Below are 15,341 nucleotides of genomic sequence, written 5' to 3' on the forward strand. Positions count from 1 at the left end.
GTCATTTGCTTTATTATCAAATTAAAGAAATACAAGTAGCTACTGGGACCAAACAGAGGGAGGCCATAGAATGGGAATATGGTCAATGATTACTGATGACTTGATTACCCAAAAATGACCAAAAGCTCCAAAGACAGCAGGTGTCTCTGAGGGCAAAAGGAACTTCAGAGTGTATCATGCTTAGCTCTTACTTAGCTCTCGCTTGCTTACTTGGCTAAAAGAAAACCTGGTCTTCTAGTTGTCTGGGAATGATATGGTCTATAAGCAATGATGAGAGTTAAAATTCTGTACTCAGGAATCCTTGTGGGATTATCTTATTGGGGAACTGAGTCTTCTTAAGGGGTTAAATGTTCATTGGCAGCTTATGTAGCAACCTACAAGATACAAAGAGAGGGGCTCTGAAGTTTCCTCTGTGTTGGGTCAAAATCCCAGTGGATTCCACCATTTGTGAGCTGTACAACCTTGGACAAGTTTCCTTTTCTGATTTTCAACTTCTTTACCTATAAATGGGAATATAATACTTAACTCACAGAGTTGATATGAAGATAAAATGAGATATAATATGTAAAATGATAGTCTAGTGCCAAATAAATAAATATTTCTATAAAATATATCATACTCTCTGTTTTAAGGAAAATTATTTTTTTAATAGAACATCTAGAAAATAGGTCCATATTTTAAGAACTCAGAAGAATAATCAGAGGAAATATCATGGTTATGGGAAACATTTCCTATCTTTTATGTCTCTATCAAGGTTGTTATCTTCTTGAGATAGAACCTGTTTGATCGTGGTGTCCCCCAACCTACTGCAGTGCCAAGCATAGTACTGGGAGTGTTAAAGACCAAGAACTTGTCTTATTAATTTCTGTACTCCTAGCATCTAGTACAGTATCTAGAACATAGTATGCTCATTATATGCATTGACTCATTTAATCTTCATGACAGTCTTCTAAAATATTGCTATTATTATCCTTGTTATTAGATGAGGAAACTGAGGTAGAGAGAGGTTAAGTCAATTGCAAAAATTACCAAGCTAGTTAAGTGGTAGAGCTGGAATTTGAACCCAGGCTGTCTGGCAATAGGCTTGCACCCTTAACACCTTACACAACCACATAGGAGGTACTTATTAGATATTTGTTGAATGAACACAATTGTAAGGAAATGTAAATTATAATCGTGTAAAAGATGACGTTTAAAGTACATATGTACTTTAAACAATACCCATGCTCCCCCAAATTGGATAAAAATCTATTCTTTTGTAAATTTCACGCCTTTTACCAGTGTGCCCAGCATATTATAGTTTGAAAAGTTAACCCACAGTGTGCGTTGTTTCCTGCTGCTCAAAGCAACTCGTGGTGACCTATTTTGTTGTGTCAAGAACCCTTTTAGTCATGTCAATAATCACCTCCTAAACTGTCCAATTTAAATAATTAGTGTTTTCACATACTGGCTTTTTCTAAAGCAGAAAGGCCTGGTAAATATCATTTAGTAGATCCTGTTCCAATCACCTATAACCTGCCCTTCCACTCCACCCCACCCCTCCAACCATAAAGGCTGGAAAGACAGTTGGTGCCCTCTTCTGGGGGTTTGGGGCAGTAGCATACATCGGGCCCACCAGGGGGCATTTCCAGGAAATAATCATGTCAGCTTCTTTCAATTCTGGTGATAAGAATGGAGTTAGTTTTTGGATCTTTTTCTGAAAATAAGAAAGCTGACCTATTCATTCAGGTGAGTCTTCTGAAGCCCTGGTGAGTAGAGGGATGGAATAAAAATTCAGCTGAACTTTAGAAGGATGCTGAGTAGATATTTCCTTCAGTCAGTTACACTTTACATACAGTTTAAAATCATAGGTTATTAATGATAAATTTTAACGTTTATTTAAGAGTATCTATATGCTAATACTTTGTATACGTTACCTCATTTAAATCTCACCACAGCCCTAAAGAATATTCCAAATTTACAGTTAAGAAAGCTGAGATGCAGAGAGGTTAAGCAACAGACAAAAATGGCAGAACCAGGAATTCTAACCCAAATCATGTTATTTCCAGTGAATATGTGGTCTCTTTTTACTTCTTTTGATCCTGTATCAAAATCTCACTACTATGGCAGAAAAATGTTCTTGACGTATATAATCCCACTCAAATACCACAGAAACATCAAAGAAAACTGTGCTGGGAACTCTTGTATGGATCCTTTGCTAGTTGTCCTGATAACTTGCTCTTTTACTGAGTTATGTTGGATAGAAAATAGGAAGTTTAAATTGGTAACAGAGGTCAAGGGCCAAAGAGAATGTCGGGAGGCAGAGAAGGGAGAAAGGAAGCAGGGAGAAGCGGTGTGGACATGGAGGACAGAGAAACTTATGGGCCACCTCTCCACAGCTCATATGAGGTCAGAGCTAGCACTTCAGGGTGAGCCCAGCTTTCTGGAGAGCACAACTTGCATCAAATGTAATAATAATTAACCTGTATCTAGTACTTACTTTGTGCCAGGCACTCTTTTAAGTGCCTTACATGTGTTAACTCATTAAATACTCACAAAAATCCTATGAGGTAAGTCTTTTGATTAACCTCATTTTACATATATATTACAAAATTGAGGAAGAGAGAGGCTATGGTTTCCATTTCACAGATGAGGAAACTGAGGCACAGAGAAGTTGAGTAACTTGCCCGAGGTCAAGCTAATGAGTGGTAGAGCTGGAGTTTGAAATTAGGATCCTGACTCCAGAGCTGTGTTCTTACCCATCATGATATATTATCCCTCCCAACATGTTGGAAAGATAAAAATTGTTTTAGGAAATGTTTACTTCAGATACGTGTGTGTGTGTGTGTGTGTGTGTGTGCATGTGTGTGCTTGTGTTTATATTGGGTCTGATGTAAAATATATTTATTCCTGTGAATCACAGACCAAAATATCTAAAAGCTACTGTTATAGCAATAGTAGCAATACCTGAATTGCACATCTTCAAACTCAGTAGAGGTAATGCCAGATCGCTCTCTAGAACAATTGTACCAAATCACATTCCCACCAGCAATGTAAGAGAGTTACCTGCATTCTACATCCTCACCTGGATTTAATAGCATCAGACTTCTAATATGTTGCCAATTCAACAGGTGTGGAAGCACATGTGGTTTTAAATTGCATTTTTTCTGATTTCTTTTACATCTTTTCATGTTTTGGTCATTCAGGTTTTGCCTATTGTGAATCATCTGCTTATATCTCTTACTTGTATGTCATTGTATACAATAAAAATGTACACAATACAACACTCACAACAACTCTCTGTAGAAGCCAGCAGTACAAATGAAGAAACTCAGTCTGGGAGTAACCTTGCTTGAGGTCACCAGCTAATGGGTCGTTGACTTGGGATTTGAGCCCAGAACTAGAGGGCCAATATCTTTTGTTTTACAATACATGCCAGGGACCAAGGCCATGTTAGAAAAAACAGAGGAAGGAAACAAATAATTTCTAGCATGTAACAATATATCATATGCCTAATTAGGTTTTGTGGAATTAACACAGATTATTTCCTTGTATCCTCACAACAAGCTATGAGATAAAACATGTTATTTCCATTTTACAGGTGAGGAGACTGAAGCTCAGGGAAACGAAGAGATTTGCCTTGGAGAGGATAAATGACTGCTAATAAGAGACAGAATCACAGGTCTGTCTGTTTACAAAGTCCATGCCTGTTCCACAAGAGCCATGTCTTGACCTCCTGCCCCGCCTTCTCCTTAGAGCCCCAGCAAACTGATTCTACTTGGACAGGGCCAGGATTACACCTACCATTTTTCTGAAGAATCCTGGTCTGGGGTAGCCTTAACTGGCTCAACCCTGATGCCTCCGTTAACCAGCCAAGCTAGGTCAGCTCCCAGCCAACTTCCACAGATTCATCTCCCACTGCCCCAGGCTTCTCTGATGAAGCCCACTCAGGATCTCAACACCTTCCATGGGGAAACCAGAAAATTCTAAGTCAGAGTTCTCAAACTTGGCTGTGCATTAAAATCACCTGCAGAACTTTAAAAAATCCTGATGCCCTTGTAACACCCCAGACCCACAACATCAGAATCTTTGGGGATGGTACCCAGGAATCCATAATAGTTAAAACTCCCCAGGTGATTTCAGTGTAGAGTCAAGATTGAGAACCACTGTTAAGGTATCTTCTTCAAGCTCCAGCAGCCATACTCACACAGATGTTCCCATATTTTAGTGGGAACTTCTTGGAGGATTTAAGATTCAGATTTCTGGAGCCTACCCTCAGAGAGTTCATGTTTTGGGCTGGGCCCTGGAGCCTGAATTCTTAACAATCACCTCAGATAGTCTCACTGCAAGTCCTTAGTAGATCACATTTTGGGAAATGCTGCATTAGGAAAAGTACTGCATGGAAGTGGGATGGGAGCAGGAGGCCTCTGGCCCTTTAAGGACTGATTAAGAGGCTGCCTTTAAAGCTCTGGAGTGGAGGAGGATAGGGCTGCTTCTTTTCATCCTAGTGGATAAGGTAAGGGAGCAGGTCCTGGGATGGACCTCTCCTTTTAAGTGCTATCTTGTTCCTGGCCCTGGAGAGCAGGAGGGGCATGCTGCCTTGTCCCACCTGCGTTTCTGTTTGTTTTGATGCAAAGAGGACAATTTAGAAGACCTCCTTTTGGTCCAGGAGATCCTCCTAGAGGAAGCAACATAGGACCTGCCTGCCTGCCTTTCATTTTTTCTTGCCCTATCCTTTGTGGTAGTGGAGCCTGGATGCTGTTACCTGTGTGAAAGGAAAGGGTCAGAGTGGCATCCTTTGGGCTTGTGCTGGAAAGTGTTGCTGAACACCAAGCCTTTCAAGATGGTCTTCCTGAGCATCCTTAGAATCCTTCTTCTTTGGGGACTGGTGTTTTTTATGGAACACAGGGTCCAAATGACACAGGTAGGGCAGCCTTCTGTTGCCCTCCTGCCTGAGGCCCCTACCTTGCCCCTGATTCGGGAGCTGCTAGAAGAAGCCCCTGGCAAGCAGCAGAGGAAGCCACGGATCCTAGGGCCTCCCTTGCGGTATATGCTGGAGTTGTACCAGCATTCAGCTGATGAGAGTGGGCACCCTAGGGAGAACCGCACCATTGGGGCCACCATGGTGAGGCTGGTGAGACCGCTGGCTAATGTAGCAAGACCTCTCAGAGGTGAGTTATCATACTATATTGTCCTGGAGGGGAGAAAAATGGGGAAGAAGAGTGTAGAGAAAAGGGGATCTGCGAGTTTACTGTCAGGCTTCATTGCCTGGAAGGTGGTTTTCTCAGGCTTGGTTTTCAAAAGATGGCAAACTTGGGAGAAGCTGACTCCAAGCCTGCTTCCCTTCAGGGGCCCAATTTAAGAACAGATTGCCTTGGGGCCTACCTGAGGAAGCTCTCCCAGGCCCCAGGGCAACTGAGTGATGTGTCAGCTCCTATCTTTCAAAGAAAGTCTTAATGCTTGTTATATCACTGAAAGCTATAATTGAGAAATAGCCATATACGTTCCTGTGCAGGGCTGTTTGTGTTGTTTTATTCTTAGAAGGCAAAGCGTACAGGATGCTGAAGTGGGGAAATTTACAAGGCCTCAGAAAGGACAGAAACAGGCTCACATCTGAGAGTGTGTATACCTGGCTCCGTGAGCATCTGCTATCGTATTTAATCCTTAATGACAGCTACTCTCATTAGCTGTCCTGGAGCACTTAGCCTAATTTTTAAAGATAAGAAAAGTAAAACACAGCAAGACGTTAAATAACTTGCAGAGGTCACAAGGACAATGGGTGGCAGAGACAGGATTTGAGTTCAAGTCTGTCTGTCCGTAACTACTTGTGTTTGAATGTGGTACCCTGATATCCTTGTACACCAAACAGTTTTTCTATTCAGACTGTGGTTGCTACTTTGGGTTTTTGGTACCAAATGTATTTTGGAGTTTTCTTTGTTCCCATTACAGTTGCTTCTGCTTTAAACATCTGCATTAGACATTGTTCCAGGGCAGCAGTGGGCTCCTGTGGTGTGGGGCTCTCTGTGAAATGCAGAAAGCCATCATTCAGGGAAATCTTGGGAACCTGGTGAGATCAATCTTAAGCCTTTGCTAGTCTCAGCGATGACAACAGACACGATTTACCCTCCTTCCCTCCAAGTAAAACAACTACCATTTCCCTAAACTAACCTTTAGTGTGAGCTTACCATGTGCCAGGCATTGGGCAAAGTACTTAGCAAACATTATTTTCATTAATCCTCCCCACTATCATACAAGGTAGGTACTATGAACATACCCATTTTATAGGTGAAGAAACTGAGGCTCAATGTAACACAGCTAGTAATTAACAGAGCTGGGTTTCTAACCCAAGGTTTCAGGCTCCAGAGCCTTTGCTTTTAATTACCCTGTTGTGCTGACTGCTTAACAGATTTTAATTGAGCACCAAGCACTGTGTTTGGGTTGGGTATAAAGAGGCAAATAACCGCTCCCCTGACCTCTAGGAGCCCCCACTATGGTAGAATAGATACATAAGTAATCACACAATGGTGGTGCAGTGTGGCAAATGCTTCGAAAATGATAAGCAGTAGGGCTCCCGGGACTCCAAAGAAGAAATAGGTTGCGCTTAGTGCAAGGAGAGGGAAGCAGTGAGACAGTTGGAAGGCCTCACTGAGGAGGTGGCATTTGAGCTGGACTTTTGCGTAAGGAGTAAAGAGATTATGCATACAAGGAGGGGAATGCATTCTGATTAAGGAATAAGAAGATAACTTGGTGTGGGTGGAGATTTACTCAACAAATATTTATTTGGCAACTGCTAAGTGCTAGGCATTGTTCTAGGTGGTGGAATATGATCAACATAGGCATGGTTCTCATGGGTGAGACAAGTAAGTAAACACAGATAGTTGTAAATTGTGGTAAATGCTATCAAAGAATGAAATAGGTGGTTTTGATAGAGAATAGCGAAGAGATCTTCCCTTTGCATGAGATTGTCAGGGAAGGCATCTTTGAAGAGGTGATATTTGAGCTGAGGTCTCTAAGATAAGAAGCTCTGCATGAGAAGGGGAGCGAGAAGTCTGATCTAGGCAGAGGGAACAGCATGTGCAAGGGCCTAAAGGGTGGAAAGAAGCTTGTCCGACTTGAAGAACAGAAGGAAGATCAGGATGGTTGGAACCTAGTGAGACTGTGGAGAGCAATGGGATATGAGATTCAGAGGTCATTACAAGCGATCTGGGTTTCATTCCCAAGTGCAACCGGGAGCTGCACAAATCAGTTCTGTACAGATGATATGAGGCTAGAAAGGAAGATGCCTAGAATTAGGCCGGTACCCTGGTCTGACTGTGGGACATACCAGCATCTAGGGACTCTGGAAAGGATCCAGAAATGGATGACAAGAGAGCTGGGCCTGATCTTTCCATCAGGAGATGACCCAGCTGAATCGAGCTTGCCTGGAGAGCTATTCCAGGTTCAGTCACACAGGATGTGTGAGTCAGCCATTTCCCTGAAAAGTTCTGAGCAGACCCTTCTTGGCTCTGATCCTTAGCAACCCCACCCTGCTTCAGGAAATATGTGATGTCAGGGTCTGAAAGGAAAGGGCAGTTCCTCACTAGACAGCCTGTTAGAGGCTGGGTTTGGATTCCTTTTCAGGCAGGGTGGGGCAGATGTATGCGTGGGTCTCTTGGAAAGATTATTGTAGGATGGGAGTATGGAGTAATTTGAGAAAGCAAATACAAGCCTGGCTTGGGCCTTGTCTGAATGATATCCAAGTGCCCCAAACTTGAGGGTGTATTAAGCATGAGCTGGAACATGAACTTAAAAAAAATCCTGATGTGTGATTTCACTCATACGTGGAATATAAAAAAACAAAACAAATGAACAACAAAAAATAAAAACAAACTCAGAGAGATTAGATTAGTGGTTACCACCAGGGAAAGGGGGTGGGGGGTGAGTGAGTGAAATAGGTGAAGGGAGTCAACTGTGTGGTAACAGATGATGGTAACTAGGCTTATGGTTGTGATAACACTGTAGTGTACACAGATGTTGAATTATGATGCTTTACACCTGAAACTTAGATACATAATATTTAAAAAAATCCTGAGGCATCAAAACATTAAAGAGTTTCTATGTTGAATGTCCCAGGCCTACTGAAGAATTCCAGGCTCGTGGATTCAGTGGAGAAGGAAGGTTAGGTGAATAATATGTAAATTAACATGGGAATGTTTACTGATGTGTGAAGATGACAGAAGGCTTTTTCTTGCTGTGCGTGGTTTTTGTAATTGTTGCTCTTGACATTTGCCAGGAGAGGGCGCAGAAGGTCAGAGCACTGCAGGCCCAGCTTTCCAACACTTTGGCCACTGGGTGTCAGCCTCACAGTTTAGATTAAAACTCTTAATCACTAAGAGGCATATAGCTTCTAAGTAGACTTCTTAGCTAACGAAATATTTACATGAACAGGGCCTTGTTGAAAATGGTATTTACAGTGAATTGGGTAAATGAAGAATCATTTCCAGTAAGGAATGGAAAAGGGAGAGACTGAGGGTTAAGGGGGAAACGGCCCAAGAAGGGAATTGCTGCTCGAGAAGAAATTCAAATAGAAGGCAGAAATGGTAAATACCTGCCCCCACTAGGAGTGGATAGACAGAATTATTTTGTGCCATCTCAGCCCCGGATTCGAAGTGATGGTGGACCATAGCCCCCAGTATTGGACTGTCACCCTAAAGCTGCATCTGTATAGTGATATAGCATGAGGATTTGTTATTCATGTAGGTCTCAATGACCCTCCTAATTGGTCACCTTTGATAGTCGGCTAATAATACATACAATATATACACACAATTCTGCATTTGAGGTGTTTTTCTCAGCCTGGTGCTGTAAGTGATCTAAAAGTTAGACACAATTTGTCTTAAGGGAAAAATACTTGGGCTCAAATCTTTATTCTAACACACTGGCTGTGTGTCCTCTGGCATAGCTTCTCTGAGCTTCAATTTCCTTGTCTACAAAATGGGGAAAATAACTATCTCATAAGGCTCTTGCAGATTCAAGAGCTAATGCACGTAAAGCATCTAATACATTAGTAAGTGCTCAATAGATGATAGCTATTATTATGATCTTGAATTCACTTTAGGGCTGCTTGTCAGTTTGCACTGAGCAGGTTTGTGAGCGAGACTCAGGCTAGGAGGTAAGAAGCTAATGCTCTGCTCTTGTTCCCTCTTACTGATGCAGGCCCCTGGCACAAACAGACCCTGGACTTTCCTCTGAGACCAAACTCGGTAGCATACCAACTAGTCAGAGCCACTGTGGTTTACCGCCATCAACTTCACCTAGCTCACTCCCACCTCTCCTGCCATGTGGAGCCCTGGGTCCAGAAAAGCCCAACCGATCACTTTCCTTCTTCAGGAAGAGGCTCCTCAAAGCCTTCCCTGCTGCCCGAAGCTTGGACAGAGATGGATATCACGCAACATGTTGGGCAAAAACTCTGGAATCACAAGGGACGCAGGGTTCTACGACTCCGCTTCTTGTGTCAGCAGCCAAGAGGTAGTGAGGTTCTTGAGTTCCGGTGGCATGGCACTTCATCCTTGGACACTGCTTTCTTGTTACTCTATTTCAATGACACTCAGAGTGTTCAGAAGGCCAAACTTCTCCCAAGAGGCCTGGAAGAGTTTACGGAAAGAGATCCTTCTCTTCTCTTGCGAAGGGCTCGTCAAGCAGGCAGTATCGCATCTGAGGTTCCTGGCCTCTCCAGGGAGCGTGATGGGCCTGAAAGTAACCAGTGTTCCCTCCATCCTTTCCAAGTCAGCTTCCAGCAGCTGGGCTGGGATCACTGGATCATTGCTCCCCATCTCTATACTCCAAACTACTGTAAGGGAGTCTGCCCTCGGGTACTACATTATGGTCTCAATTCTCCCAATCATGCCATCATCCAGAACCTTGTCAATGAGCTGGTGGACCAGAGCGTCCCTCAGCCCTCCTGTGTCCCTTATAAGTATGTTCCCATTAGCATTCTTCTGATTGAAGCAAATGGGAGTATCCTGTACAAGGAATATGAGGATATGATTGCCCAGTCCTGCACGTGCAGGTGATAGCAAAAGTACAGCTAGCTCAGGTTTGCCTGAGAAATTAGAAAAGGGTTTAAAATAAAGTAATATTAATGTTAAAGCTGCAAGTGATGCTCTACCCAATCTATAGGTTCTATTCCTTGCCTTCAGTGTTGTTACTTAAGTCTCTTCCCCTACTTTACTGTATAAAAATAGTTCTGATATCAAACATCAGTATGTTTTGACCATTTGTCAGAGCCCTTAATGTTTAAGATCTTCCTTTGGAGAGGCCCTCTCTATTTTCTTGTCTCTTTTTTCTATTGTGACTTTGTCAAACGTCACCAGTCCATGATGGTAGAACTTTAGGAATTGTACCGCCAAGTCCTGGGAAAGGTGGAATCTTCCTAGAGTCCATCTTCTGAGGATCTAGAAGATTTGGGGTGAAGAAAGCAACTTGAGGTTTTATATTCCTCTTCCTTGCCTCCTGAACCCTAGAAACTAGTACCATATCGGAAAGACTGCCTGCTTCTGTGTTCGGGTTACCCTCTAAATTTAAAACCATTTCTCAGATGGACTAGAAAACTTTTAGGCAATAATCTCCATAAAACTCTTTTGAGGGGAACAGAAGGAAGGGAATCTTTTTCTAAGCCATCAGGGCTTTTCCTCTCAGGCTCTGAACCTGGTGGAAATACCTGGGTTTCCTTTATATACCCTAGGGTGAGGAGAGCAGTCTTTAATAAGGCCAGTAGGGAAATGTGTATGGAGCTGAGATGACAATCACTTCAAAATCGCCTGTATCTATAGCGAAGAGATGAAGAACTGTCATTGCTGATTAGGATTATGTATGGGGGAGTCATTTTAAACTTTCTATGGAGCAATAGATTTCACAGGGTATTTTCTCATTTTAGGTAACCCTTAACCCCCTGATAATGATCCCACAAAGAAAGCTCCCTGGTGGCTAGGAGGCTGGGACTTGGCCTGGTTGGAAGTGGAGGGGCTAGAAGGCTGCAGTTAGGAAGCTTAAAAGGGCTGTGGGGGAAGGGTGAAATGTGATGAGGCCTGGGGCCCACTTCATTCTGAGCTTGCCTGTTTGAGTGTTCAGCTGGGCTCCGGGCATGGGTCTCTGGGGGGAGATGGGCTTGCTCTATTGGGAGGCATGGAGCTCTGTCTTGGACTAAATGATACTTGCAGTGTGACTCTTTCCTACTCCTGTGCTGTATGGAAATGATGGGGACTGGGCTGTGTTGCAAATAAATCATTTTTTGTTGTTAAAGAAAATCTTGAATGTTTTGGGGATTGGGAGAGAGTGGGTGGAAGGGATTTATTTCATTTGTTCCCTTTAGCTATGGCCAGGAACTCAACCCTAATCCCCCAGGGTGGGGCTGGAGGCGCCAACGAAGTTCTCTCTTAAGGCAGCACTGCTAGCAATCAGCGCTCACCAAAGGGCCCCTCTGAGGAAGCCCAGTAAGGCATTTCCCCTGCCCAACTGTTCCTTGACTAGCCTTATGGTCCTTATCAGTGGAATGGTACTGATTTAGGGTGTCTTCATATATTTGCCAAATGTAAATCCCTATCTCTTTCTCCCCTATCCATTGTAGATTAACTCATTTTTACCACCTCCTTAAATTGGTTCCAGCTAGGCTAAACATCTTACATGTCTATAAATACACAAATTTTATTCTGCTGCCTGAGGAGCATCCTTTTATCCATCTATCTTCTTTACTGTATCTTTAGGAATGGGCTCAGGCATTTCTCTTCATCTCAACGCCCCCATAATACCCCAGACTCAGGTAGGATCTCCCTCTCTGTGCTCACAGCAGTATTTGCTTTCCTTTAACGCACTCTAGTGTAACTGTCTTTGTTGCCAAAAGATGGAGCTCCTTTTGAGAGTTTCAACTGTGTTTTATCCATTTCCATATTATTGGAGCCTGGCACATAGTAGGTCCTTGATGGATACAAACATAGGACAGTCACACTATTTTTTGGGGGAGGGACGCATCCTTCCTAACATGGACTATTTCAATGTTCACATCTCATTTTCCATTGGAATAAATGCAATACAAGATATACTTTGTATATAAAGTAAGGTGAATTCTTGTGCCCCATTATTTCAAAATCGTGGTTCAGATTACAATAGAATGTGACAGCTGTGTTCTTGAGTAAGGCAGTTCATGGAATTGTTATATATGTTGGGAGTTAAAATGGGAATGTAAATATGGGCTTCCAGGCCAGTCATTTCCCCAGCCTAGCTGGGGTAGGCACAAATACCTAACAGGCCTGAATACAGACCTTGGTCACCGGACCAGATTCTGAATTCAGCATCTCAGTGTTCTTTGGAATTTTCAGGAAAACATGGTCTCTTAGCCTTGAGTCCTGAATATGTCTGAAACTTAATCTGTTTATGGAGGGCTCAGGGTTAATTGGCCCCCTTATCCATTAAGCCCTGAGTTGTCAGAATACCCAAAGAAAACATTGGCAGGACAGAATCAGTTGTGGCTGATGTTACGGATTCTTTTCTTTTGAAATATTTCTTTCAGCTCAGCACTTTTTCTCAAGTCCAAAGTGAGAGATCTATACCTCAAACCTTTCTCTGGGAGGAAGGAGACATGCTTGCTAGTGAAGGAGTGTGTGTGTATGGGATTCTGCCCAGGTGGGTGGGGAGAAATAATTACTTGGTCCAGAAAGGGAAAGCAGAGTGCAAAGTCCACGTTGTCCCAGCTCCCCCAGTGAATAGGCCAGAACTCCATTCAATGTGTGGGTGCAAAAGGAGCAGGCGATTAAGCTTTCTTCTGACCCTGGAGCTCTGTTACATTTACCTAGGTAGTATATTTTGTCCAATTCTGGGCAAAGTTAGGAAGCAGGTGAAATTTATCTCCAGTTTCATCAAATATTTGGGTGCCTAATTTTGTAAGTTTTCAAATGTCTTCAGTTAATTCTCCCAACAGCACTATAAAGCAGGAGCTATTAGCCCCATTTAAAAAAAGAACGGTTTATTGAGATATAATTTGTATACTATAGAAGCCACCATTTTTATTTATTTATTTATTTATTTATTTTATTTTTAATTTTTTTTTGCAGTACACGGGCCTCTCACTGTTGTGGCCTCCCCCGTTGCGGAGCACAGGCTCCAGACACGCAGGCTCAGCGGCCATGGCTCACGGGCCCAGCCGCTCCACGGCATGTGGGATCTTCCCGGACCGGGGCACGAACCCGTGTCCCCTGCATCGGCAGGCGGACTCTCAACCACTGCGCCTCCAGGGAAGCCCTAGAAGCCACCATTTTTAAGTGTTCAATTCAGTGGTTTTTAGTATATTCAGAGTTGTGCAAAAAACACTACAACTGATTTCACCACAAAGAGAAACCCCATGCCCATTAGCAGCAGTTAATCTCCATTTCACTGACCCCAGCCCCTGGCAACTATTAATCCATTTTCTTTTTCTATAGATTATGGATATTCATACAAGTCAAATCATGCAATATTTGGCTTTTTGTGACTGTCTTCAAATTAGGATTATGCTTTCAAGGTTCATTTGTGTTGTTCATTCCTTTTTTTTCCTGAATAAAATTCCATTGTAGTATATACCACATTTTATTTATCCATTCATCAATTGATGGGCATTTGAGTTGTTTCTACTCCAGCTATTATGAATAATGCTGACAAGAATGTTCATGTGGAAGTTTCTGTGTGGACATATATTTTCAATCCTCTGGCATATATACTTAGGAGTGTTAAGGCTGAATCATATGGTATGTCCATGTTTAACATTTTGAGGGACTGTTAAACTGTTTTCCAAAGTGGCTGTACCATCTAACAATCCAGAAATGTCTGAGGGTTTCAATTTCTCTACATCCTCACCAACACTTCTTTTTTCTGCCTTTTTTTATTTTAGCCATACTAGTGGAGGTAAAGTGGTATTTTGTTGTGGTTTTGATTGCATTTCCCTGATGACTAAAGATGTTGAGCATCTTTTCATGTGCTTATTTGCAACTTGCATATCTTCTTAAGATAAATGACCATTCAAGTCATTTGCCCAGTTTTTAATTGGGTTTTCTCATATTGTTGAGTTGTAAAAGTTCTTTATATGTTCTGGATATTAGTCTCTTATCAGATGTATGATTTGCAAATATTTTCTCTGATTCTGTGGATTGTCTTTTAACTTTCTTGATGGTGTCCTCTGAAACACAGAAGTTTTTAATTTGGAAGAAATCCACTTTACCTGTTTTTATCTTTTGCTCTTACACTTGTGGTGTCATCTAAAAATCATTGAATAATTCAAGATCATGAGAATTTACACCTATGTCTTTTTCTAAGTGTTTTATAGTTTTTGCTGTAACGTTTAAATGTTTAATCCATTTTAGTTAATTTTTGCATATTATGTGAGGTAAAGATCTAACTTCATTAATTTGCATGTTGATGTCCAATAGTCACAGCATCATTTGTTGAAAAGACTAATTTTTTTCCCCATCGAATTATCTTGGCACTCTTGACGAAAATTGACCATCAGAGTTTATTTCTAGACTCTCAGTTGTGTTTCACTGATCCATATGTCTATTATGCCAAGACAGCACTGTCTTGATAACTGTAGCTTTGTGTAAGTTTTGAAATTGGGAAATGTGATTCCTCCAAATGTTTTCTTCTTTCCCAAGATTGTTTAGGCTATTCTGGGTCACTTGTATTTCCATATGAATTTTAGAATCAGCTTTTCAATTTCTAAAAAAATACTAGCTGAGTTTTTTTTTTTTTGATTATGGACTGAAATGAATCTATATATAAGTTTGGGGAGTATTGCCATCTTAATATTATTATCTTCTGGTCTGTAAAAATGAGATGTCTTTCCATTTATTTAGGACTTCTTTAATTTTTTCAACAGTTTTGTCATTTTTCAGTATATGTCTTACACTTTAAATCCATTCCTTAGTTTTTTTATTCTTTTTGATGTTATTATTAAAGGATTTTTTCTAAATTTTTCAGGCCATTAATTGCTAGTATATAGAAATACAATTTATTTTTGTATACTGAACTAGTACTCTGCAACCTTACTAAACTCATTTATTAGCTGTAATAGTTTGTATGGATTTCTTAGAATTTTCTATATACAAGATCATGTCATCTGTGAATATATATAGTTTTACTTCTTTCAATCTGGACTTCTTCTTTATTTCTTGCCTAATTACCCTATCTAGAACCTCCAATACAATGTTGAATAGAAGTAGTGAGAACAGACATTCTTTTTCCTGATCTTAGAGGGAAAACATTCAGTCTTTTACCAGTAAATTTGTTAACTGTGGTTTTTCATAGTTCCCCAACTTCAATACTTACTTTAAAGCTATACTGATCAACACAGTGTGCTATTT

At 41.5% G+C, this 15,341-nt stretch overlaps 1 protein-coding gene across 1 annotated transcript; it reads left to right on the forward strand.

Moving 5' to 3' along the window:
• Positions 1-4,822: 4,822 nt before the first annotated feature.
• On the forward strand, positions 4,823-10,031 carry BMP15 (bone morphogenetic protein 15; the record flags this gene model as incomplete). The annotated part of the gene is made up of 2 exons (XM_079727880.1): positions 4,823-5,150; positions 9,175-10,031. The coding sequence occupies 2 exons, from the start codon at positions 4,823-4,825 to the stop codon at positions 10,029-10,031; spliced, it is 1,185 nt and encodes a 394-aa protein (XP_079584006.1).
• Between the last annotated feature and the right edge of the window lie 5,310 nt (positions 10,032-15,341).

Source organism: Hyperoodon ampullatus (genome assembly GCF_949752795.1).
Source record: "Hyperoodon ampullatus genome assembly, chromosome: X".
Lineage (NCBI taxonomy): Eukaryota > Metazoa > Chordata > Mammalia > Artiodactyla > Ziphiidae > Hyperoodon > Hyperoodon ampullatus.